The 27,897-nt window shown below is 33.3% G+C and overlaps 1 protein-coding gene across 3 annotated transcripts; it reads right to left on the reverse strand.

Moving 5' to 3' along the window:
* Positions 1-693: 693 nt before the first annotated feature.
* Gnpda2 (glucosamine-6-phosphate deaminase 2) lies at positions 694-24,956 on the reverse strand. 3 transcript variants are annotated; one of them, XM_010639105.3, is made up of 7 exons: positions 24,717-24,956; positions 21,699-21,860; positions 17,220-17,321; positions 15,720-15,902; positions 9,598-9,782; positions 3,978-4,152; positions 694-1,575 (listed from the first exon to the last, which is right to left on the reverse strand). In XM_010639105.3, exons 2-7 carry the CDS (start codon positions 21,820-21,822, stop codon positions 1,514-1,516), a joined length of 831 nt encoding a protein of 276 aa, XP_010637407.1. In that variant the 5' UTR covers positions 21,823-21,860; positions 24,717-24,956; the 3' UTR covers positions 694-1,513. The 3 variants fall into 3 exon arrangements, with proteins under 3 accessions (XP_010637407.1, XP_010637408.1, XP_010637409.1); XM_010639106.3 differs by having other exon boundaries at positions 21,699-21,870; XM_010639107.3 differs by lacking the exon at positions 21,699-21,860.
* Between the last annotated feature and the right edge of the window lie 2,941 nt (positions 24,957-27,897).

Consider the following 27,897-nt stretch of genomic DNA (forward strand, 5'->3'; position numbering starts at 1 on the left):
TTTTTTTTTTTTTTTTTTTTTTGGTACCGGGGGATTGAACTCGGGTCCCTGCAAGGCAGGCCACCGAATTGCTGAGCTAAATCCCCGGCCCCTAAAGTATCCTCTTAGTATCAGCTGTAATAAAAAAGAGTATGTTTTAAGACCTTCAAAGCACAGAAATATCTGTGGATAGAACACTGAAACAGACACCTTTGGTTTTTTCACTCTGATCTATATGACCAAAGATAGAGTTGTCTGCAGTAAATATTTAATATTAAAATTATTACTACCTGATGCTGCTGATACACTGGTTAGCTAAAAACCTTCTGTAAGGCTATCAAACGTCTCTAATTAATGTAAAGCAGCATAATTTTACTCTGGAAGTCTTACCACATTTTTAATTTACTTGCTATTTAAATTTTATAAGCAATATTTTATTCATAGATTAAGCAGATACCTAAGTTAGGCTTCTACAAGATGTGCTTATAAAATGCACAATATGCAAAGGATGAGGTGTGTTCTTTTACAAAAGTAAAACTATAGGTAGAGAGACTATTAAATCTAGTTACTACATAATGGCAACAAATTAAATGTAAACTCACAAGTACTATTAATTGTTGGAATCTCCCAAATGCATGTTTGTTTCACTTCTAGAAATAAAATTTAGATAAATTTCTTATTATTAATAAGCTTTATTTGAGTTATAGAAAACAATACAGACCTGCAATTTATTCAGTTTATCACAATCTGCAATGAATGATTTACAGTAATTTTATATAGCATAGTAGTATCTTTTTAGACATTTTATATATAAGGAATAAAGCTAATCATTTATGAAATTTAGCAATAATCAGAAAATATTCTTCAAAAGAATTTAGGTTTATATAAAGCTCATAATTGCCAAGCTATATATATATGGGGGGGGCATAAACCCGTGTCATTAAGTAAAAATAAGAGCGTATTTGTAAAAAGGTGCTATATAAGAAGGTGCGCAAAAAAACATGCACTTACACATACTTTCTAAAAGGATGTAAACTACTTTTAAACACTGTCATCTCTTCACATTTCCTTTATCAACAATATGTAGCAGGACTTTTGATGTCCAACTACTGCTGAAAGATGACTAAGGCAACACCGTGCAGATAATCATGTGTATAATACACAGCAATCTAAAGAGAGCATTCCAAAAGTAAAGATTTGAAATGAGACTTGTTTGATAAATGAAAGGCTTGGAGTGTCTTCCTGTAATTAAAGAATAGTCTATGTTATATCACACATGGCACCTAAAATCAGCAGACATCTCTATACTGTCTGTATAAGTGGCTATGTAGCTTTCTGTAATTGCTAACAGCTTGGAGAGCCAACTATTTCTCATGAATCCTAGTGTAAAACAGATATTCTAACTATGGAATGTTTAACATATATAATGGATTTTTAAAGTGACAATCTTCAGTATTTCCCGTTATCATACTGCATAGCTGAAAATGCATCTAATACAGTGGTCTTTTCAAGTAGAATTTTGCTTCAATCTCCTTCACTTTCCTTCTTTCATACTGTATAGTGGATCCACAAGTTTATTATGCACATGCATTAAACCTTAAAGACAAAAAGCACAGTTCTAGTTGTGTTTTTGATCTATCTCATTTACTTTAGAAACCAAAATATTTAGAAGATACAGTAAGTATATATGGTACCCATCTAATACAAAAGTCAAGTTACTGAAAAATACAAATAGAAATGTTTTAAAATATTTTGTTTCAACTACCTAGCAAGTATCAGTTAATAATTATGAAACTACACATCTAAAACGTGTGCAGCACTTTTGAAGTAAGAAGAGTAGGAGCAGTTCTTCAGAGAGCCAACAGTTTGACAGGATAACAAACTTGAACAACTTGGATAATGTATTTTAATTACATCTAAAGTTACATTGACTTGATTCTGTCAGTTCTACTACATTCTGGGTAGGGACTATAATTACTATTATACTAAGCTTCAGTCTTCCAATATATTACTCTGCATTGATAGTAAGATTCATCACACAATAAGGTTTACTAAAACAATAGAGAAGCCTGTATTAAACAATTTAGAGTAAAAATTAATTTTCAAACTTAAGCTGGTTTCAAGTTTCATTTTAAAACTGGTATATATGCTTCAGAGTGGGAACTTATATGTAGACTTTAATTTTATAATGGGTATGTATGCTTGTGCACAGTTCTTACTAAAGCTTACTTTTAACATGAGTACTGGCTATTAAATATATGATAAAAATCAAATTATGACAAAATCAGGACTAGTAGAGGGTTTATCTAGGGATTACTGGACTACAAAATAGACAAGTTAAATGCCTTAAAGTTGGCATTCAAGGGACAGGGATTTAGCTCAGTGGTGCTGTGCTTGCCTGGCAAGCACAACATTCTGAGTTTGATCCCTGGTACCAAAAATAAAAACAAAAAACTGGCATTCAAATTAGTAGATAATGAAAATTGTTTGTACTAACCTCAAAGAATGTAACATTTGTGATGAAATTCAGAAAACTACAAGGAAATACAATGTATAGGTAGAACTTTACTTGCAAACTCATTTTATTCACAACCAATCACTGAGGTGCTGTTTCTACCCATCAAATTAAAAAGAAGCCAATAATTTCTTATCTTAATTTGATATATTTTTGTCTTGGTTAAATAATGACAATATAAAAGGTAAATCAATGTGTTATACAAGGAAATGTTAAAATTATATCAAAAAAAGATATATCTACTTGACTGTACCCTATAGAAATGCTTTTGAAGAATATTTAGTAAAGCAGGAAAATGCTCACAAAACATTAAATGTAAATACAACACAAAACTATATACACTACATGATCAAAATTATTTTAAAAAAGATTTTTCAGTACTTGCCAAGCTTCAACCACTTACATACCACTTAGAACATTTTTGCCATATCCTAACATTTTACATGATGCTAAAGGTAACGATTTCCTTTAAACTGAATTATACTTTTTAAGATTATATACATTTTAAAATATGAAATGCTGTGTAATTTGACACCATTTTGTATACTGTTCATAAAAAATGTTATAAGGTATGACACCAATTTTAAGACATCCCAATTAAAGATGAGTATGAGAGTCAATAAAATATGGTTTCTTAATTTTTTCTTAAGCAATTATATTCATGAGAGATTTGATTTATTCAGTAAATTTTTTTCTGATACCTGGATTATTCATATAACAAATGGGGCACACATACTATGAACTATAACATCATCTGTATAAATACAGGTCATTTATAAAGAAATAGTTTACATAGCTTGGTTATGTGTTTGGGTTTATATAGCAAGCCCACTCAATCAGGTGATAGGTTCTAAGTTTAATCTAGTAAAAATGTCTCTTAATATATAAATGACCCATTATGTCAAGTATATATGATTTTTTTTATATATACAACCAAGTACAATAAGGTTTGAGAATTACTAAAATAGAATACAGGAAAAAGGAAAAGGAAAATCATGCAGAAGTCTGGGCAGTGGAACTCCTGCTGATTTGTAGTGTTTATTCCCCAGTGATTTAAAACTTAGCTATTATAGGGGAAATTGAAACTGTGATGATTAAATGGTTGGGAGATGAATCTTACCATGGATTAGGATTTAAGTAGAAGGTTGAGATTGGGTTGGTAAACGTGAAAAGAAACACAGAAAACACAAAGATAATACATTCTATTTGGTATATTCAATATGAAAGTAAAATATTAAATTTCAGATTTCAAGAAAAATGTATTTAAGGAAAATACATTTTCTTCTTGAAGGAAAACAAAATAGGGCACTACTCTGAAAGCTACTTTTATCCCAAGTGAAAAATTTTATTCCTTAAAAAATTAGCTGTAGTATCAGCGCAATGCTAGATTTCAACAGGCCAGTGTGGGATTTAATCCCTATAGTAATAAGTTTTGTCACCTCCGACAGAATATCTCACTCTGCTTTTGAAATTCAATGCTCACCTTTAAAATATTTCACAGTTTTAACTCTTAGTTCTAAAGTAGCATCTTCATCACATACAAAAATAGTTCTTGGATGCTGCTGGAAAGCTGAAACAGTCCACATATGATTGACTCCTTCTTCTATTGCTTTGTACAAGGCAAATGCCTTGTGTGCACCTGTTATGAGGATCATCACCTAAAAAATCATACAATTCATTGTTAATACTTAAAACATGTTCCAAATGAGTAGGTACTGAATTATGAAACAGAAGTAAATAATTCAAACTGTGATTATTAACAATAAATACTGATGTGTAAGAGATCTGAAAGAATGAAAGAGCTAGCTTGCCAAAGGAGAATCACCAATCTTGAAAGATTTATATCATCTCAACAGTACAACAATGCAGTCTAGTGAAGATAAGCAATAAATACTATTTTTTTTTTTTTTTTTTTTTTTTTTTGGTACCAGGGATTGAACTCGGGACCTTATGCTTGTGAGGCAGACAGCAGAACCACTGAGCTAAATCTCCAGCCCTAAATACTACTTTTAAATATACAAAATATTATCCAGAGAAGTCAAGATCATTTCATTGACTATAATTATATAAGGTTTCACACAAAGGTAGAATTAAGAATCAAGTTAAACACAAGATCTGTCTTTCAAGCATACATGACTGAGATTATGCTTACAAACTACAAAAAAATCCACTTTATCCTAATAACTCTTAACCGCCTATGAAATAATTCAAAGAACATATGGAAATGTGAAGTGTCAGAATGAATCTTTTAGCAGTAAAACTGTCAGTGTGCAACTCAGACTGTACACTTAAGTTTATGTAATGTTTCAAATCCTTAAAGGTATTTCTCACCACAGATAAAGTAGCTGCAAGTCAAGTATTTTTAACAACAGAAATTTTGTTATGTACGTATTCATACACACTATATAAGTAGATTTTAACATGCCACCACCTATAATTGTATTCATCCTTTGAAACAAAAATTATGTGTGATAGAAGGAAAACAAAGTATAAATGAATTTGTAAAATAGTTCTCCTTGCTGGACATTATTAGCCAATGTTTTTGTCTTAAGACTCGTATGTGTTACAGAAGGAACTAAAAACAAAAGCCAAAAAAATACAGGTTTTTGTCTCCATTCCAATTCCCTAAAAGTCACAGTATTTTTGAGACTCAGAGCCTCTGAAGTTACCATTATGCAGAAAATGTGGCAGAAGTTCTTAGATTGGCACTTGAAGAATCTCTATAAAGCTACTTCAGTAGTCTGGAGTAAATGAAAATACTAACTGCTGCATAAAGATATTTTCCAATGTTTATTTCAGAAAATTTTCAAATATGATTCAAGGATAAAACTCAAAACTTTCATGAGATAAAAGTTATTGCTATTTTACAGATAAGAATAGATATTTTCTAAGTTGCCCAAAGTCTTGGACCAAGATATAAAGAAGTGGTTTGATTCTAGGGTCCATATCCTTAACAACTAACAGTTACATTATACAACCTCTAAAATATGAGTGAAGACTCTTTCATCATTGAAGCACATACTGTAGAAAGGTGATGGCATAGGTGGCAACACAAATCTCAATATTGTGTATACTGAGGAAAGAGTGAAAAGGCTTGACTATTGATAAAAAGAGGAAACACTTATACTGTACAAAGGGAATGGAAGGAGTGGAGGCTGCTGGACTTAAATATAGGATGAAAGACTGGTGTTTATGGCAAGGTCAGATATAAGAATCTGAAAAAGCAGAGATTAAAAAATAGCTCTCAAAATAATACTGATTTGTAATGCATTTTAATAACTTCTATTCTCAATGACAGAATTTCTCATATCATAAAAAACATTTGTTCAAAACAATTTGAGATGCTTTCTCAAATGGCAAAATCTTCAAATCTGAACAGTCAGTTTTTGGGTGTGGACACCAGTGAATCTTAACACATGCACTGATGTTTGAGAACCAGTGTGTTATACAGCCTTAAGATGGGAAGGATGTCAGAAGAACTGATATGTAAATTATTGGACTCAATGTATAAAATCTCTATATACAAAACAAAGCATAATAATAACATGATAGTAAATCTATAGGAAAGCTTGGAAAAGGTGTAGGGTATCTCCTCTAGGAAACCAAGTCTTCTAGACAAACAGAAATTCTCCAGGTAGTGGGGTATTTCAGAGAATTACACGATAGTCAATCAAAAGCTAGAACCTAGTGTGATAGCATACACCTGTAATCCCAGGACTAGGGTGGATGGCTGAAGCAGGAGGATCACTGTGAGTTCAAGGCCAGCTTGGGCTACACAGTGAGTTCAGGGTTAGCCTGAACTATGATATGAAGTGAGACACTGTCTCAAAAAAAAAAAAAAAAAGCAAAAAATAAATAAAAAGGGCTGGGGATGTAGCTCAATACAAAGGCCCTGGGTTTAATAAAATTTAAAATAAAGAATTTTTAAAAAGCTAGAAGTTTGGTAAGGATGGAGCATAGAGAACCAAAAGAAAATGTCTGGAAACTGGTTGAGTCAGAGATGTTAAGTGGTGAGACTTGATTTTGTAATGAAGTAATAGGAAATTATACACACAACGTTACAGAGATAATAAATTTAAAAAATGTTTTTGAAAAATTATCCAGGCAGTAATATAGTGACTGACACAGGTAAAGACCAGAAATAGTTATGTATTAGAAATGAGTTTACATAGTTCTCAAAAAAGTTATATACCTAAAATGTGCCAATAACCTTAATGGAAATACGACTACTAATAATAAAAGCCAGAACTCTTAAAAAATTAAGAGACTGAATTATACTGGTTGTGAAGGGAGCTGATATTCATGCACATTATCTGTAAATGGTTGGGACTTAGTGAATGATTAAATGTGGAAAAGAAGGTGAATGAGCATAAATGGTTCAAGAACAGAAAATTTTTAGGACAATGCTTGTTATCAAGAAGAAATATTTAGAAGACAATTTGGGTAGAAAGACAAATTCAAATTTTGAATAGTGTAATATAAGGAGTCTAAACTTCTGGACGTCAGCAGAGTAACAGTCCTCTTTGTATGGCTTCAGAAAGAAAACTGGCTAAAGATATGCATTAGCAGGTTCTCACTGTAATGAAAGTAATCTACTTTGGAACAGTGATGAAAACTACTGGCAAGAATGTTCAATGCTACGACTATTGCAGACAGATGCAGTAGTTTTTTAAGAAATAGTCAAGTAGAGGATTGCGCAGAGTATGTAGAAAGAGCATGCAGTGCTACAGTGAAATTCCAGGAAAAAACAACTTTCATAAGGCAGATGAAGAGCTGGGAAAGCTGGCATAGAAGAAGTGGTCAGAAAGGAAGGATGATGCCGAGTTTTATGACAGAAAAGTCCACAGTCATAGACGATGAAAAGAGGTCCTGTAGGTAAAACTTGCAGGAATACTGGTCACTTCTGTGACTTTCAATAAGGCATTAAAAAGTAAACTTTAAGATTTACTGGTGCTCCCATATGTCATCGTAAGAATATCCAAATAATTAAAATTATTATTCTAAAGATGTTGCAATAGTGAAAAAAAGTCTGTGTTTAAAAATCACTATCAGAATATTCATCTTGAAGTATAACTTAGAACAAATTTTACCTTTTCAAGGTAAACTAGCTTGTGGAAAAAGCCAAAAGTGAATACAAATCAGTTCTAGTGGTTCAGGTAGATAAAACTGTGAAGAGGACCAATTTTGTCCACAATGTATTGTAAACATACACAATGCATTCAAACTATTACCATGAGTTACTTAATATCTGTTATGTGACAGGCAGTGTTAGGTGCTACAATAAATGACCCACAAATTCATGGAGATTTTAAGGAAGAAACAGATAATAAACCAGGAAACACAGCAAAACACCCCAAAAATTTTGACCAGTGCTAACTAACAAACATAAGCAAATAAAATAATTTTGAATATGAGGTATTAGAATACCATGAACAGTCAACAATGAGTTATTAGCAACACAAGGAACATCCAGATATACCGTCAATGGTGAAGTGTACAAAGAAGAAGTTTGATAGTGAAGGCCACTGGCCTATGACATTCCTTATATACCTGACAATTCACAAGTCTTAAGGAAATTGGAAATAACTTCCCAAGTATGTACAGAAGGTCCTAATTATATGAGTTGCCAAATGGGAAAACAGATATTGATGAACTCACCACTTAAAATTTAGTTCCCTACTCAAACCCTCCGGCTTAGTAACATCTGGCCTTGACACAGATTCAAATTTAAGTTTAGGGGATAATAAGAAACAACAGTAAATATTTAATTTTTTTTAAATTACGGTAAAAGATACTTTGCTATTCATCCTCACCACGATACTCAAATATTCCCCATCTTTGAACACACTTGTCCCACTGCTTTGGTAATGTGTCTTTCACTATATTAAGTTTTAAAAATTTTAAAAATTGATTGTAGTTTCTAATCACCATATGTACAAACTATTAATAAAAATGATACTAAAATACAACTCATATCACAGTTAAAATCACTGGCAAAAGTGAATCTGTTTACATTAAACCAATAACAGTTGAAGGTAGGAAAATCAATAAAATGCAGTAATATTAACACTTATTTCAATAGAATGCTACGAACAATCAAACTAAGATAGGTCCTTGGGAAAAATGAAGCCCTAGAATAGTTTGTCCATACTGACTATGGTCATACTGGAAACAAATACTGTTACATAAATGGCATTATATTTTTGTCTGAAAAACTGATCAAAAGAAAAAAATATTCAACTGCTTATCTGTTTATTCTAAAAATCAGTATAAGTATAAATACTGTTAACTAGGATCCTATAAAATTAAAAAATCTACTTGCTAACTTTCAGTTTCATCTTTTAGAAATAAGATTACTTTTAAATGCTTCTTTTTCAATTTAACTGCTATGAAATTTCAGTCCTTGACATGTCTTTTTCATTTATCCATGATTTTCAGAAAATGAGGACCTCCTATATATGTGAATGAGTTTTGTGTGTTCAAATCCAAATATAATTACTTGGGAATCATATTTTATCCTCTTTCTGTGAACCTGTCCAATCTTCCTAGCTGGATTTCCACATAATTTAAACAGTGGAATCATAAACAGACTCTTAATTTGTTATTCTCAAGGAACAGAATAAAAGTCCAATGAAAGACTTAAAAATTAGGCAAGATTTATGGTTCACTGCTCAGACATTTTTAAATATGCTACATCTGGAACAGATCCAACCCTCTGACTGGCTATTCACGTCCTTCATATGGCCAAGAAGCACGTTAAACTTAATCATCCTGAGGGCTCCAAAACCAGAAAGTGTGCAAAGATTGCACCTTTATTCCAACAGTCCTTTTACAAGAGTATTTGAATTAAAAACAAACAAACCATATGATAAGTAAGATTTTAAGACCTCAATTGTGAAGCAAGAATACAAAAGTAAGACAGTACATGAAAAAGGTGCGGTGTTGATAGCTTCAGATACTTAAGTTGATTCCTGAACACGATACTGACAAGATTCTGTGACTGAAAACTTAAACATAATTTTTATTGCAAATAGGATGAATATCACTGTGTATTACAATCACTTTACCTAAATATCATAGAAAAAATAACATTTAATTCTTACTTCTCTAGCATCCATCACTGTCCCCACACCAACAGTTAGAGCCATAGTTGGCACTTTTGATAAATCTCCATCAAAATATTTAGCATTTGCCAAAATGGTGTCCATTGCTAGAGTCTTTAATCTTGTCCTTGATACTAAACTGGATCCTGGCTCATTAAAAGCGATATGACCATCTGGACCTATTCCTTTCAAAAAAAAAAATATACACACATATAAGCATAAAGTCAATTAGGTTTCTCACATATAGTAAATATGTATTCTCAAAGTTCTACTCAGTTTTAAGATCAAGGAAATAATCATAAAGACACTTACCTGGTCTTATTTTATAGCTGAATTCTTAATACTGCATTAAAATATTTGTTTCTATATTTTACTCAACAAAGTATTTCCATGTGTTCTATATGAACAGCAATGAGTTGGAATGATTCTGATAATAGCAGTAAAATTAAGACTTTACAATTCATAAATCACTTTCACATAGATTATCACAACAGATATATTTAAACATCTTGTGAGGTAGTAAGATGAGGCAAATCTGTTTTTCCTCCTCTCTTCCACCTTTTTAATAATACAAAAGGAAACCAATGCTCAAAGAAAACAAGTGACTCATTCAGTCATAATTTAGTAAATACCAAAGCAGACTCAACTGTAAATCTTCTGATTCCTAACACAGTGCTCTCTATTCTCATGCTTTAATTTGGTTAGTTCTAGTCCAGATTGGGGAAATTAGTGGACCTTTCTTTATTACAGTTTCCTCACCTATAAAAATAGACTGGACAGTTTTTCAAATGCTTCTGATTGTAACCTATTGTAAGAAATAACATCTGACACTACAATCTAGTGTACATACACACATCTCACACAAAATCTAAAATACAATTAAAATGAAAATCATATAAAATCATACTTAGCTTTAAAAGGAGCCAAAAAGCTATTTTCTATTATATTCCATTTTATTTTATAAAAGAAACAAAAAGGAAATGCTAGTTGTAACTGCCACATTGATTTTGTGACCAAATAATGAAGGACAACCAGTTTCAAGAATACTGCTTTAAAGAGAACTACAGATAATTCTAATATTCTAGAATTGCTTCTAAATGTAAGTAACAACATAGATAGCATTCCTTAATTGAAGAAAATGAGAAGCAATTTTTTTTTACAAAATAATTCATAAAATATTTTATATACTCTTAACCTAGTTAAATGTATGACAACGTCAATTAAAAACTAAAACTACAAGTTCTCCAAGTCATTAAAATATCTTTTACATTTCTACACAATCACTTTAATAATAAGTTAGGCATATTTTACTGACATTCAGCACAGAACTCTAATATAAGAAATTCACAGAGCACAACATAAAATCTGACAGTTACCTACTTTTGAAGGGTGAAGGAAAAATGAGTATGAAACAAATACAGACTACCAAAGTACAACAATCTAGGAACGTTTAATGTGGTGACATAAATTCTGAATGTAGGCACCTAATAACTATGGATAATTTTCACTATTAAGTACATGTCTGCTTATAAATCTAAGTTTTAACTGCATATACTTTTCTCTTTAGACTTGCAAAAGTATTGTTTGTCCTCTTAGATAGTCATATACACAAATACTTACATGTGTCTTTACATGTGTAAGGAACAGAAGACGAAATAAGGAAAATACAAACTCCAGAAAACACGAAGTCTACTAAGGTCAACACTAGTGTTCTTACTGGTGATTTGGGTCACACAGAAGAAATTATGAGCAAAGGGCAATAATAGAGACAGGATAAAGAAGATGTGTTTTTTTAAAATAAAATGGAGTACTACTCAGCCATAAAGAATGAGAAACTAGAGACATTTGTAGTTAAGTGGATGGACATTGAGAACATACTCTTCAGTGAAATTAATAAGTCACACGTGTAAATACCGGTTTCCCTGGTGTGAAAAACTAAAAGTGTAAATAAGAATCAAAATGTATAATTGATATGGTGTAAAAGGAAGAAAGGGTCTAAAAGTTGAAGTGTGAGGGGTAGGGGAAAGGTAAGAAGGCAAAAGAAAAAATACGTAAACAGGAAAAACACGGAAACAATGTCTTTGTAAACAGGGAAGGGTGGAGGGGGCAAAGGGAGGACTAGGGAATATGGAAAAATAAGAACCAGGATAAATCTTGTAAAGGTGCAAGATTCCTATGATGAATGTAACTGTACTGTATACCTAAAATGTAGCAATACAAAAATAATAATAGAGATAGATCAACATTCATTATTGGCCATGAGTAACTAAAAAAGTGAGATTTCTGATACAAGTTTTTAATTGGCTAATTCTTATTCAGACGATTAGTCTAGATTAAGATATCAGTTTGTCTATGAAACATCTCAAAAAACTCACTGACTGATATATGTCTTTCTTGTATTATTTAAATTCTGTAGGTATAAATTTCATGAGTAAGGGCTCCATGTTCATGTGTCTTCACCATTTAGAACAACACATTATACATAGGAGGCATTCAAATAATGGTGGAATAAATGAATGGGTGGTGTCTATTCTTTGGCTAGTCCACTAGTTTCTTCTACCTTTATCTCATTTGATCCTTCCCAGAAGGGCTTAAATGACGACGATTTCTAATGTCCAAAAAGTAAAGTGACTGTGGTATAGAGATAAGCATTTGTCCCAAATGAACCAAACAGAACCAACTCTCCAGATTTGAAACTTGACATGGGATACAGAAAAAACAGAGGACATCTAGAAATGAGGCACTGGATGGCAGCACTGCTTGGAGAAGGATGATGAGTCCCTATTACTGAGAGACAAGGTTCTCTCGTTCTTGTTTTTCTAAAGACTGAGCTGTTTCAACTCTTCCTTCAGTTTTATTAGTTTCCCAAATCATTCCAACTAATTTTCCTCTGGTCCCATTAGTTACTTCCTGTTATCAGCAAACCAAAGAATTCCATCATGTAGCAAACCAAACCAAACCAAAATAAAAAAAGTCAACATTGTCCCCACTGTCTTAAAAAAGTAAATAAATAAATATTAGATTTATTTGTGCATCTCCTTGCCAGAGTAAGGTGAGAAATTCATGATACACTTTATTCTTTCTCAACATTTTTGCCATTAGAGGAATGAGAACTTTTGAGACTATATACTTTCCCTTTTTTTTTTTTTCTATGAAGGGAGGGTACTACCTGCTCTAATTCCCTGGGGTGAACAGATTAACATTTTGAGCTTATTCTGACTTCAAGCCCAACCTACAATCTATTCCAACTTTACCTTCAATAAAGCTGATATTTTGATCCCATTTGGCAGTTCTTAGTGTTTTTATTAACCAAACCCTGGAACAAAAGAAGGGCAAGTGGTAAGACCCAGATACCAAGCCTTGTTTTGAAAAATCCAATGATAACAAATCTAAATCAACAAAGAATCAGATCAGATTCTTTCATATACATAGACATCACCAATAAACAGGTTACTCCAAACAGGAAAAGAAAACATAAATTAACTATTTTCTTCTCATGTACAGAGTAAGCAAGTCCTTTAGATGATACATATAAATTTCAAACTCTGGATCAGATTGCAATGAAGATGTTAATGGAGCAGACAAGAAAACTCCTATAATTTTTTTTTTTTTTGGTGGGGAGGAGACGACTATCAGACACTTAAGACAAATTGGTTTAAAAAAGTCAACTCTTTTTTAGTAGTAAGAATTAGTGATAAACATAAATAATTACAATTTATGTTCCATCTACTTTGAGGGGAAAATTGAGGTAGTTTACAGTAAAGAAACATAACAAAACCAGTTACCTAAAAAGAAGTGAGAAATGACTTACAGCTATGGGAAAGATGAGTGTTCAACCAGAAATCAGGTTTAAAGAGCTGCAGCCTAAAAATTACCCTAAATTATGAATACTTTCTGGAAAGCAGGCAAAAGAACAAAATACAGTTAGAGTCCTTATCAGGTATTTTCCCCAAGTAATTTCTATTTCCGAGCACTGACTCTGCTAGAGATTTGCCACACAGATCCATAGTAAGGTTAATAAACTTAACAGCAAAGACAAAGTCCACAGATGAAGACATTTTTCAAACATCCATTTAAAACAACCTCCAATAACTAATATTCTTTTCTGGTATAACAGTAAATCAGTGACAATATTTTTTTAATAAAGTCAGTGTAGGTATATTATATTCCAGCAATTCTACTTGATTCTGATATGGAGTTTAAAAAAATCGAAAGAGTAAGTTGTTAGCATACTCCTTAAATATTCCCAGGTTGGGGTATTGGTACACACCTATACTTCCAGTACTCTGATAGGATGAGGCAGAAAGATCACAACTTTGCATCCATCCTGAGCAAATTTATGAGACCCTGCCTCAAATATAGATAAAGTAAAATTAAAAAAAACTAAAATGTGGCTGGTGCTATAGTCAAGTAATAGAGTACCCCTAGGTTCAATCTCTAGTAACAAAATAAAAATACAAATGAAAGCCAAAAAAAACCAAACATCTAATGTTTCACCCTTCAAATCTGACAAACAGAATGGTAATTATCTCAAAATTAAGCAATATGTACCAAGTTGGAATGTGTAAACACTCTCAGATTACAAAAATAATATCAGTAATTTTATTTAAAACAGATAAACTTTCTGCTTTGAAAAACAAAATAAGATTAACTTATACTTGCTCAGATAAAAAAGCTTTTGTACCTATATAAGAAAATAAGTAGCCGGGGATTTAGCTCAGCGGTTCGGTGGCCTGCCTCGCAAGCGCCAAGGACCCGAGCTCTATCCTAAAAAAAAAAAAAAAAAAAAAGTGCTATTGGCTCTCCTAAATAGGGATAAAAATTTCTGTGAAATTTCAATCTCACTATACATCTTTAGAAGTATTTCACTAAAAACCTCAGAGAATTCAATAAACTAAGGGGAAACTGTATTAGTCTCTACAGTTTAAAAAGAAAAGATTAACACAGAATATAAACTATAGACCATAAATTGTCTTTAGACATTTTAAAATGTTATTGTGTGCTTAATTCTTGAAAATTTTGAAATGGCTAATATTGTTTTGAAATAATTTAATTATAATTGTCAATAAACTTACCAAAGACAAGGAGAGATCGTAAGATCAATTTCATGTTTGACTATAAAACCCAATTCTGTGCAAAAGCAATCAACCACCTCAATTATAGTTGGCTACTACAATCATAAATTAATGGCAATATACCTCTAATTCATGTAATGTTGAGTTTTCTAATTAATTATAAGATAAAGACAACTTCATGTTAATTTGGAATAGTATAGTTTCTTTAGTTGAATACTAAAGAATCTAGCAAAAAAGAATTTTGGGTTTTAATTAATTAATATACTATTCCTACAGCAATCAGCTAGCTGTCTCAGATGCTTCATACTGATTAACAGAAAATGTTATAAAGAAACTCTGTTTTCAGTATATTATGTACACATGTATACATACATAAAAATATATACTTACAAGTGAAATTTAGTCAATTAAACACTCATTCACTTTGCAATTAAGACAATTTATAGTTTAACTCATACTATCTAAAGAATGAAGATAAATTAAAAGTTACATTGGGCTGGGATTTAGCTCAGTGTTCCGGCAGCTGCCTTGCAAGTGCAAGGACCTGAGTTCAATGCCCAGTACACAAAAAACAAAAAACAAAAAAACAAACAAAAAGAAAAACAAAAAAAAGAACACATTTTTAACCATTTTCTTCAGTGAGTTGAAGTAATTTGAACTATGTACTGAAATCCACCCATGTCTTATAAACTTTTAGATTTAATTCTCATTTCACAAGCAGACTGTGATGGTAGGTTAAAATCAATGAAAAAGATAAAGCTATAATTTAGGATAAACAGGTCACTTACTTTGAGAGACGTAAAATGTCAGCCTTAAAAATGTTATCAGAAGAGTTTAAAAGGAATTTAGACCTACCTAAATTAAAGCATAATTTGAACAATTCTCATTGTTAACTGTTACAATTTTAAGATTATTTTGATGGTGAGTAAAACAGAAATCAGTCTATTTCTATTTTTATTGATGAGTATTAGAGTCACAGGTGTTCTTTAGATTGTGTAATGTGTAGATTTTTTTTAAATCAGCAAACCATGACAAAAATCTTCTTACCTCCAACAAAAAGATCTATTCCTCCAGCTTCTTCTATTTTCCTTTCAAATGCATCACATTCTGCTTGTAAATCTGCAGCATTCCCATCAAGAATATGAGCATTATTAGGATCTATGTCAATATGCTTAAAAAAGTTATTCCACATATAAGAATGGTAGCTTTCAGGATGATTTCTTGGGAGTCCTAAATATGAAGTTAATAAAGAAAAATTTTATTATTTCAAAAAATAAAATATTTATGCCATATCAAATTAAAACTATTTTATATTGAATATATGCTTATTATACACCCAGTACTACATTTATTTATGTGTGTATGTTAATACAATTTAGCTGTAAAACATCCACGAAATTGTACTATCCTTTGATTTTTATAGATGAGCAAGTGAAAAACAGAGAATTTTTCCTAAGGTGAGACAGCTCACATAGGGGCTGGGATACAAAAACAGGAAGTACAGTTCATGTCCACTTAACAACTATATATTTCTCCAACACACCAAATCATAATCAATTAAAATGATTTATACATTTAATTAAATAACTGTTCAAGTGAATGACTGGCCATGTTTCTCTTCTAGTTTTCCTATAGGCATGCCAAGCACAATGTATCATAATTCTTTGGCTACCCCTTGTGCATTAAAAATGTATTCCTGTATTTGTATTTTAATACAGGGTTTCTATATATCAGATATTTCCACTTGAAGTTAACACTCAATGCATTATAAAAGCTTAAGAATTAATATGAAGAGGCTTTAGTTTGGACAAAAATCTTTATATGTTATTAATTAATTTTACACACACATTACTTAATTCACCACTACCATGTTGGTTTCTTACTTTATGTATTTTTTTTTTTAACTTAGTGGTACTGGCTCAAACTCAGGTTATTTACCCTGTATTATAGCCCCAGCCCATTTTTTAAAGATGGGGTGTTATTAAATTGCTAAATTGTTCTGGCTAAATTCAGACTTGCTATCCTCCTCCTGCCTCAGCCTCCCAGAGTGCCAGACTCTGGCACATGACAGGCATGCATCACCGCACCCAGCTTACATTACTGCTTTTAACTATGCCTCAACACATGGGGGCTAGGGGGGAACAGAGACAGAGACACAGAGAATGAGAAATGTAAACAGATTAGCTCAAAGTTGTATGACTTATCAATGGCAGAGCCAAGAATGTATGCAGATCCTCTGATTTGTTTTTTCCGTGATACAGAAATGTCATCACAATACAGATTTTTATATAAATTTGCAATCTCATCACAAAGTACAGTATATCCTAAGTACAATATATATATATTATAGTAAAAACATAAATTCAAGGATTATATTAAATTTAAAATACATTCATTTCAGACTGGGAATTTAGCTCAGTGGTTCTGCTGCCTGCCTTGCAAGCATATAGTCCCAAGTTTAATCCCCAGTACCAAACAAAAACAAAAAAATACATGTATTTTATTCACAATATATAATATATTCAAATATATTCAAAAATACCTTACCTACATATTCATCCATGTTAAAAGTCTTCACATATTTAAAAGAAAGATCTCCACTCTTGTGATACTCTATTAGTTTTTTATAACATCCTAAAGGTGTACTCCCTAAAACAGATGGAAATTTAATTTTCTAACGTAACTGCAAAAATCTATTTTAAAAGCATTTATATATACAAATATTTCTTACTCTCATATATTTGGAATTTATTAAGCAAGTAATCATTAATTTAAATGCATATTTATTAACAAATATAGTTTTAGTATCTTTGTATTTTTAAAATTTTAGTAAACTGTAATTTGTTGAGTAAGTGAGATTAAGGTTAAAACTCTGTCAATAGGTGGAGGGGGTGAGGGAGGGCAAGGCTGTGGGGGAAAAATGAGAAGACCCATCATGTACAGGTACATGATCCCAATGATAAATGTAAATTTACTGTATACTTAAAAAGTACCAATAAATTCAATAAGATTAAAAAAACTGTCAATAAAAATTAGACTTTGAAAAGTTATTCTTGTTGTTAGGTATTTGTACGTAGTACTGCAAATGCTAAGAATAAAGTCAAGAGGCCACATCTGAATAAAAATAAAAATAAACATCCCACTTTCTCAAGAAAAACAAATCTTAAGTTCTAGCACAGATAATATATAAATAGCCTAAATGTTGATCATTTACTGAAATCTAAAGAGAAACTAAAGTTAATTTTAGTATTGCCTCTACTTTCAAAATTGATTCTAAAACTAATAAGGATTGAGTGAGGAATTAGACACTTCTATTTTTTTTCAGTATGTATCAGCTAAAATGCAATCATAAAAAAGAAGTATTAAGATAAGGAGAACGTCTAGTAAAATGGATCTTGGTTTAGATACTTCATCTTGATTTTATTCTATTATGAAGTGATTATTTTAAATGATTTAAAAATCGTGCTTTATATTTGCAAAATGATGTTTGAAAGTGCCTTATGATATGACAGTAAAATTAACACATTTTATGAAACTGTTGAAACTGCCTCCCTCTTTGTCTTCTAAATTTGCTGTACTTTCTATTATAACTCCAAAGTAACAGGCTAAATTGACTGCACTCTTATAATAAGTGACCTGGCCCTCCCAATGCAGTTAAGAGTTCAACCATCATTACAAAACCAAACAAAAACCTTCATACAAACTACTCAAATAGCATATGTAAGTTCATAGAACTAAACAGTCTCTGGCCAAAAAAAAGGGGGAAATTCCAAAGTAGTAAAAAGATTGCATCTCTACTATAGATAGGGTTTCTGTGAGGTGATGGGATCATGATGGCTCTAACCTCATCAAAGGAGTAAAACCAATGATGGCTTCACAGATTCATTTGGAGGTAGTAGAAACTTTAAGCAGAGAGACCTAGTTGGAGAAAGTAGGTCATTAAGAGGTTTCTCCTTGAAAAGTGTATTCTGCCCCCAGCCTTTTCTCCTCTCTCTTTCCCTTACCTGGCCACATTAGGTGATCAGCTTTGCTCTACCTAATGCTTCCTGCCACGATGTTCAGCCTTACCACAGGCCCAGAAACAAAGGATGCATGTGAGGATGGACAGCAGCAACCTTTGATACCATGAGCCAAAGTTGCTCTTTTACGTTGCTTTTCTCAGGTATTTTGTCACACAGTAACAGAAAACTGATTAATACAATCAGAAATATAAAATCTGTCCAAAAAATGGTTAGCTATCTCTTCTTCCTGTCTAGAAGCATAAATGAATCTTGTTTTTCGTTTGTCTTTCAATTTAAAGATGTATGAATAAAAAGTGACAAATGGTTACTATAGTAATGACAAAAACAATCATCTACTTTTAAAATCCATGTATAAAAGATTGAAAAATACAGTACGGAGTAAATTGGTAAAACAGATTTCATTTTAATTTTCTCTTTGCAATAGTCATTTCCTAATACAAGTAACATTTAACAAATGTCTACTATGATTCAGATACAAAAAAGATTATTAGGACTTTTCTGTCTGAGAAAAAGAATACAGGACCAAGCAAGTACAAAATAATCATGACACAGAGAAAAATAACTAAGTGAAGTCTGAAATACTGCAGTGAATCAAGAAAAGAGACTACGACTCTGTTAGAAACATGATCGAAGACGATGGCATTTCAACTAAGTCCTGATGGAGGGCTAGAATTCTGATAAAGAGGACAAACTGTAATTGAAACAGACAAAAGATGGGGGGATGAGACAAAAAATGATACCTGTATGCTTCCCATGTGGCTAGGTACTATGTTGGTGTTCCTATACCTAATCTGATGTAAAACTCACAATTTGGGGAAACAGGTATTATCTTTCTCATTTTGAGACAGAACTGAGTCAAAAAGGAATTTACAAATTATCAAATGGCTGTGAAGCCAGGGATTCAAATCTAGATCTGTCTAGTTCCAAAACTCATATAGGTTCCACTACATACACACTAAGCAATGTGAGTGCAAACAAAAAGAAAAAGCAATGTGCAAATTTAGGCTTACTCTTTTCTAGCCCAATTCAATGTAAGAGAATGGTGGGAATAAGGTTAGAAAGTAGGTCAGGTCTAAAGCATGCCTTTATATTAAGCTCGTTAAAATTACTCCAACTAATACATATTAAATAAATTGTGCTTGGTGGGAGAATAACCACGATATACCATGTTACCTATAATCACAGATAAGTATCTTCAAATTTTAAAGCAACAGGGAAGGGAAAACAGGGCACAACTAATATTGCCGGTGATCAATGAAGGGATTCCATAGGTATTCCCTTGACAGATGTATTACTAGGCAGTTACACTTCCAAAAAATAAAGCTGAAGTTTTAGATCTAAGTACCTAGAAACAAGTATAGTTCTGTTAGTATTGAGGACTTTAAGGCCTTTCAGTCCTCACATTCAAATTACTATTTCTGCATCACAATGAAGACAAGGCAGTTAATACAGGTAGTAAGCTGAAAATAACCTAGGTTTCCAGTACACATTACCAGGGCCCACATAAAAGAACTGAGGGTGTTGTATGCACCTGCAGGATTGGTGTGCCAAATTCACAAAAACTGCCCTGTGACATTCTCACCAAAATGGACTACCCTGGACCAGTGGAGAACAAGAGAACATATGAAACCAACTTAAACACTATCATACATGGAAATTATCCAAGTAGAAAAAATTATGAATGTAGCTTTTATGTAGTTAAAAAATATCGGGGGAGGAACAGGAGAAAGTCATTTTAAACTATTACTATTATTCTTATCTTTCTTACAGGTAAGGAAACCAAGGCTCAGCTATGTATAACAAATGCCTTGCACTCACCAAAGAGCAGTTCTGACTCTACATCTAATACCATTTGCAAAATCAAAGGTTAACAACATCAAATAAAGTGCCGTACGATCAGTATGTTACTTGATATTGTTCTAATAGCTAAAATTGTGGAAACAGTCTATATGTTCATCATGAGATGAACAGATAGAGAGAATGTGGTATTTATATACAATGGAGTACTCTGCAATAAAAAAGCATAAATTTGAATCATTTATAGGAAAATGGATGCACCTTGAGACCACAATGTTAAGAAAGAAATCAGACAAAGAAGCTTAAAGATCATGTTTTCTCTTATATGACAAACCTAAAATATACATGAAGAGCAAAATGAAAGACAGATAATAGGAATCGGGGAGATATATCTTTTGTAAAAGGGAAGGGGAACAAAAGAAGGGGAGAAGGGGGCCGATAAAAGAATTATTATGTGTTATCTACACATATCTTGCCTTCCTAGTCAATGTTATCATTATGAAATGCAAATAATGTACAAAGAAAATAAATTAAGTACCACAGAGCAAATGACACTATTTGGTCATTTTTTAATACAACTCAACAGCAAAGTAAAACCAGGAAGATATATAATTAATCTATAAGTTTATTTTGTGATTAAGAAACACAAACACCCTAAAAGAAGCCCAGAGTACATAAGTGAATCAAAGAAAAATGTTGTAATATTGAGGAAGAGCTTTCATCTGTAAATACTTATATAAAAGAAGAAAAATAGAAATAGCAAAAAGCTACCAAGAGAAGAAACTATAAGGCAGATAAAGTGAAATGAAGAGGGAATACCACGTACTTTAATACCTTTGATGATATGGAAAACGAACCTACTACACAAGTACATAGTGAAAAGCAATGCCGGTAAAAATAAAGGATTACTAGAAAAAGGTAAAAAGTAAAATTAAAAATACTATGACTATCAGTTAAGTTACAGTATTTCCTATTGCACTTTGGGATAGTAGGTAAAACAGAATTTTAACACAGGAAATAGTAACAAAATGTAGGGACAAGAATTCATGTATATACATACAACATACACATATATGTCTATATGGCTTTATATACTAATCTGTTCAATCAGTGATATAGCTAAGTAATGGACAAGAAAAGTATTTTACTCAGAACAACGTTCAATTCTACAACCTGAGTATCTAAAACAGAAAAATCAGTTTATTACCTGTTGGTAAGCCCAGTGTAAAGTATCTGTTCTGTCCAGGTTTGAACTGAATGATGCGATTACAAATGTATTTGGCTGCCCACTCACTAGCCAAGTCATAGTTGTCAAGAATTACAAGCCTCATTATGGTGATGCACAGCTTCCAGCACAAGAAGTTCAAACCTAAGAAATTCTATTGTACAGCATTTAAAGTAATTTACAAACACTCAAACAGAAATGCAATGACATTGGTGATTTTGAAAAGGGCAATACTTAACAAGAACATGCACATATAAAAATACAATGAGTATTTTTGAAACAGTAATAATAACTGTTTCTTTTGAGAAGACTGACTTTTAGATAGTAGGCTAGCTCATTTACATATTTATTAATCCTTAATCTTGTGAAGTAAATACTCAATTTAATCTTGTGAAATAAACACTCAATTTTAGATGAGAAAAGACATAATTTGACCAAAGTCACACAGGTAGTGACTGAGCTAGAGCTCAAATTAAGGCAATGTTAGTAAAAGACATCACACTATTGCTTATAAAGGTATAATAAACACTCTTATTGAAGCAACATAAAAGAACCCTAATGAGAAACAGACTGGTATTTGCTGCTCACATGTTAATGAAAATAATGATTACTGGGCAACTTTTGGTTACTATAACCAAATCTCCCTCTGTTAAAGAATGTTTACATCCCACAACTCAGAAATAATTATCATTAGGACCAGGGATTTAGCTCAGTGGTTCCAACACCTGCCTTGCAAGCACAAGTTCAATCCCCAGTACCAAGAAAAGACATATTTATCATTATTACTAGGTATACATCATTCTGGTACCTAGTGCATTCATATAAACAGCACTTACAGACATAATTTTTAAGAATGTGATGATGACACATGCTATTTCTAATAAAAATTCTTCAGAAAAAGAAAACAAAATAAGAAAGGCTAATTTCTGTGAAAAATACATTCACAAACAACTTTTACGTCCTAAAAGATTAAAGTAAAGAAAAGTATTATATGAATATTAAGAGATACTGTGGATTGTTCTACTACCATGAAAGATGTGGACATGAGCATTCTTACATAAATTCACACAATTTGTGTAAGAAATTTTATTTTTATATTGTCAAGATTTATAACATTAAAACAGATTTATAACATTTATAGTGTATTCTATAATTATAGAATTAATTAATTATAGAATTAATCAGATTTTAATTATTATATATTTAAATAGCTCAGTCATCAACTCCAATACTTTCATGATATGGCTTCAACATTCTTGAGTTCTGTACCCACACACTTTACACGGCATATTAAGTCAAATATTTTAAATTAATGGAACTAGACGATTTTGCAATGAATACGTGGAATCTAAATTATGTCCTTAGCACAATACTTTAGAATTCTGACATAACAAGAAAAAATTATGATCACAATAGCCTAGAAATTCTAGCATAATAACAAGAGATAAATAGCATTTACAGAAAAGTCAAATTCAGTTCAACAAATGGACTTAAGCCTCCATTTAAGTGCAACAATAATCTAATGTCAAAAACTGGTGTAACTGAGTAGTTATGTCAAAGAAACAAAAACAACTGCTGCTAGGGCAGGGGATGTAGCTCAGAGGCACCTCACCTCCCTCGCAAGTGCAAGGTCCTGAGTTCCATCCATGATACAAAAAAAAAAAAAAAAAAATTGCTTCTATGATTGCCAAAGGATATACACTGAAAACTCAACAAACTGACTATTAGTGAAAAGAAAAGAAACTGTAAGGAGAGAAGACCTTAGATCTTTTCCTGTACCTTCTGTGTCCTGGGCACAAGCATCTTTCCTCAGTCAAACACATCTGTGAAGACCTACTATTGTATCTTCTAAGAACTATGCTATATTCTACAGACAGAAATACGATTAAAAACCCTATTATTTAAGATCACAACTTAACAGTTTCTGAGGTTGCTATTCTCATTCTCACTATTCAGATCTAGTAAACTGCAAGAAAAAAAAAGTGATAAAGCTATTAAGTTTAAGAGGGAGCTGGACTTTTAACTATATCTAATTTAAAGATCTATGCTCATAAAATTCCTTATCAATTGAGAATCATTTAGTATGCCTACTGAAAATACAGTCTCTCAGGCCCTTCTCCTTGGTCACTATTTCAACAGATCTGAAATACAAGAAATCTGTGTATAACTCAGACGATTCTTATAAATGGTTTAATTTTGGAAAAAAACTTACACTTCACTGAAAAAAAGTTCAAGCCAGTTACTCAGACCAGGGTACAGGCAATTTTTTCGTGGCAAAGTGTACACACCCCTCCGAATCCTAACTGAATCCTCCCAGGGGGAAAAAAAAAAAAGAATCTTTTCATATTCGGATTTTTAAGATGTTTCTTTTCCAGGTTTCTGCCAATCCGCAGAGACCCAAACTGCTGTGGCAGAAAGCAATTCTCTGGCATCATGATCAGATGGTATTCAACAACCAACACTGCCGAGTCCTTCCTGCAGGTGCTGATTCATTTAGTACGTGCATCAACTGGGTAAACCAGACAGCTGAGCTTCTGAGAGGTATGAGAACTGCTGCAGCACTTAAATTACGCAGCTGGTTACCAGAAGGGCCGGAGCAGGAACCTAGACTCAGAATTTCTAGCTGAGTTTCCCTCTACAGCACGTGGCTCCGGACCTGGAAATGCCTCTGTGACGCCGAGACCAATACAGACCGCACAGCACGGGAGCGGCACGGTCGCGCGTGCGAGTGACAGGTTCCCCACCCCCGGGGGGTTGGGCGAGCGAGGTCCCGCCCGGAAGGCGCAGGCTGCAGACTCCCCGACGGCGGGGCCCAGGCCCTCCGCAAACTGCCGCGGAGTGGAGGAGGGCGACTGTCAGGGAATTCGAACGAGTGTCAGCACAGGTGTCGGGAAAGAGGCGCGGGCAAGACCACCACCTCCCGGCAGCCCAAATCCAGAGGGGACAACGGGGCCAGGCCGGGAACCCCGCCATCCCCGCCTCGACGCTCCCAGGACTCACCTGCTCCAGGCCCCGAGTCCCGGTTCAGCACAATCCCCGGGAAGAGCAACCGCCAGCCAGGTGTCCGCCAGAGTCCTCGTTTTAAGCCGCTCGCCTAAACTCACCCGTTGACCCACAGACTCTTCAGAAGCCGCAGCACCAAGAGCCACCAACTCCGCACCACAGCATAGAGACGCCAGCCCGGCGCGGGGAGCGTGAGTCTGAGGACCCGGATGCAGACACGCGCAGGAAAGGGCGGCTGTGCAGACCGGGCGCATGCGCGCTGCTTCCCGCGTCTCTGGGATGAGCGCTGCGCCTTGGAGGAGATCCGCTGGCTGATTGGCCTTCTTTTCCTGGGTCTCATGTCCCTGGTTATCTCCGTGCCATCTCCCGTCCCCTTAGAGTTTGATTGTTAGTAGATTCCTTAGATTTGTTCCATATGTAGGACCGTAAGTGCTCATAAATGTAACATTAGTTGTTTTATGATGGCAACAAGAATTAACCTCTTTCTTCTAAGCAATTGCCATGTTTACTTTGCCAACATAAAGACTGCTAAAGCCTTTGAATATAAATGCTTATCAAAGTTAAATGTGCAGAAAAGCACACTGCATACCATGAAAAAATCCCCGAGAATCTCAGAAAAAGGAAACTGAACAGATTATAATATGGCTTGTACTGAGTGGTTTCAAGAAAGGGGTAGTAAAAGCCGGATCCAACGTTAGTAGATATCACAGATCTTTGTCTAGGAGAGAGATGTATGTTAAATAAGTAGCAGTCACTCAGGACAAATGCCTTCTGTCCTGTGTCCCAATAAAAACTATTGTTTTAGCTATAATTAAATAGGAAAAATACCCTGATTACTCCCATTAGTGACAGGCAGCCTCGATCCTATTTGCCTGGAATCTACAAAATTAAGATAAATATGAAATATTATATCCTCAAACTTCTGAAGTTCTGCCCCTCAGGTGTAGTCAGGCTGCCTCTCGGAGTCTGAGAAGACCCTTCTTTACATCCTTCAGGTGACAGTGTGATATTCCATTCTCCAGGTAAGTCTTCAAAGACTAAAGTTTTCTCCTACTCTAATAGAGGACAAGGTTTCTTATTATACCTTTGAGTTAGTTTTACAAAAGTAATTTTTGACACCTTCCCACTAGCGTGCCTTATCATGTAACAAATGTTATATTTACTCAGATCAAAGATACCTGCAAGTAATAAAAGCTTTTCAATGAGCATAGAAGAACAGTTTGAAATAAAGTCTTTTGATGGCTTTACTTCTTGAGGTGTTTCCGACAGTAGAGAAGTAAATTTGGACCATAAAAGTATGAATGTGTTTAATTCTGCTGTGACTGCACTATGTCCTGCCCTGCTTACACAGTTGTAACACAATCAGGGACCACCTTGACTCCAGTGGTATTTATAGAAATTGTTGAGTTTTAAAGAAGCCTCTATTAACATTTTGTTTTTAATCTCATGCTTTAACCCTTGAGTTTTCACTAAGGGCTGGCTGGGATAGCCAGCAAGCAATCTTGAAGAATGGGTTTTTAGTATGGACAGCAGACAAATCAAAATCAGATTTTAAAAACTTGTACTCAGAATCTAAACAGAAGAGAAATAAAAAGAGCTCAAAATATATAAAAATGGACCATATCCTGTGTTAGGTGAATTTTAGGGCAATTTACCTTGCTGAATGTTGAATTATATTTCTCTCAATACTGTTTTAGAACAACACAATTTGTTACAGGGTTCTCTGCTGTTCCAAGAATCATATGAAGCAAATGTTTTTGGTCAGAATGTATTGCTTATGGAGATTTCTTCCCAGAGTGTCACTAACAGGTCAGATAACCACTTTTATGTGTCTTGGAAAACCCCAGATGCCAAGGAGTTGGACTATTTCTAGCTGCTGTCCACCCCCACATTTGCATTCTGATCATCCAGGATGTATTTCTCTTTTGGCACATGAGAATTTGGTTAAAAAATGCTTTATTTGGGATGAATGTAAATATTCCAGTTCAAAAGCCCCAGAAAATACTTCAAACATTTTAAAATAATATTCTTTTGTAGTGCATGTAGATGCTATTTCCATGTCTTGAGTACAACTTTTAAGCGGTGTTTTTCCTCAGCAAAAATATTGGTTTGGGACATTAACTTGTGGTTGGCATATGTTTTATATATTGTGGGCAAATACATTATCCTTTACATAACAACTCTCATATGATGACTTTAACTCTTTCAGGAAGACATCTAAGGAGGGAAATAACTGGGTCAAATGGAATTGCATTTTTCTCAATACTGTTTCAGAACACAATTTATTACAGGGTTCTCTGCTGTTCCAAGAATCCATACGAGGGAAGTATTTTGGGTCAGAAAGTGTTGCTTATGGAGATTTCTTCTCAGAATGTCACTATTAGGTCAGATATCCCCTTTTATGTGTCTTGGAAAACCCCAAATGCTAAGGAGTTTGAAATATTCTAGTTTTAGTTTTTTGAGGAATCTCCATACGTATTTCTAAAAGGGTTGTACTTGTTTACATTCCCACCAACAATGTAAAGGGTTCCTTTTCCCCACAGTCATCATTTCTTGACGATGTAATCGTTTCTGGAATATGATGGAATCTCAGTGCTGTTTTGAGTTTTTCTAATGGCCAGAGACATTGAATATTGTCTTGTGTATTTTTAGCCATTTGCAATTCTTCTGAGAAGTGTCTGTTATTTTTCATTTTTTAGTAGATCTTTAATTTTGAGGAGTCTAATTTTTTAAGTTCTTTATATACTTTGGATATTAATCCCCTGTTGAAGGTGTAGCTGGTAAAATATTTTTCATTCTGTAGTTTGTCTCTTCACTTCTTTGTTTCCTTTGCTGTGCATAAACATTTTAATTTTTAATTTGATATAATCCCATTTGTTATTCTTGATGTTTTTTCTTGTGCAACTGGAGTTCTTTTGTAAAAGTCCTTGCCTACAACTATGTATGCAAGATTTTTACCCATTTTTTTTTGTCTAGCAGATTGCTACTGCTTAATACTTAGATTTTAGTCCACTTTAATTTTAATTTAATACATAGTAAGGGACATGGATTTTATTAAAATTTGAGAATCATTTACATTAGTTTTTTCCTGAAGTTCTTGAACAAATCAATGGTGAAATCTGTTGAGTCCTAGAATTTTCTTATTTTTTTGTTATTTCTTCAATTTCATTACCTGTTT

The sequence above is a fragment of the Fukomys damarensis genome, unplaced genomic scaffold, assembly GCF_012274545.1.
Source record: "Fukomys damarensis isolate Sample0158 unplaced genomic scaffold, DMR_v1.0_HiC HiC_scaffold_35, whole genome shotgun sequence".
Taxonomy (NCBI): domain Eukaryota; kingdom Metazoa; phylum Chordata; class Mammalia; order Rodentia; family Bathyergidae; genus Fukomys; species Fukomys damarensis.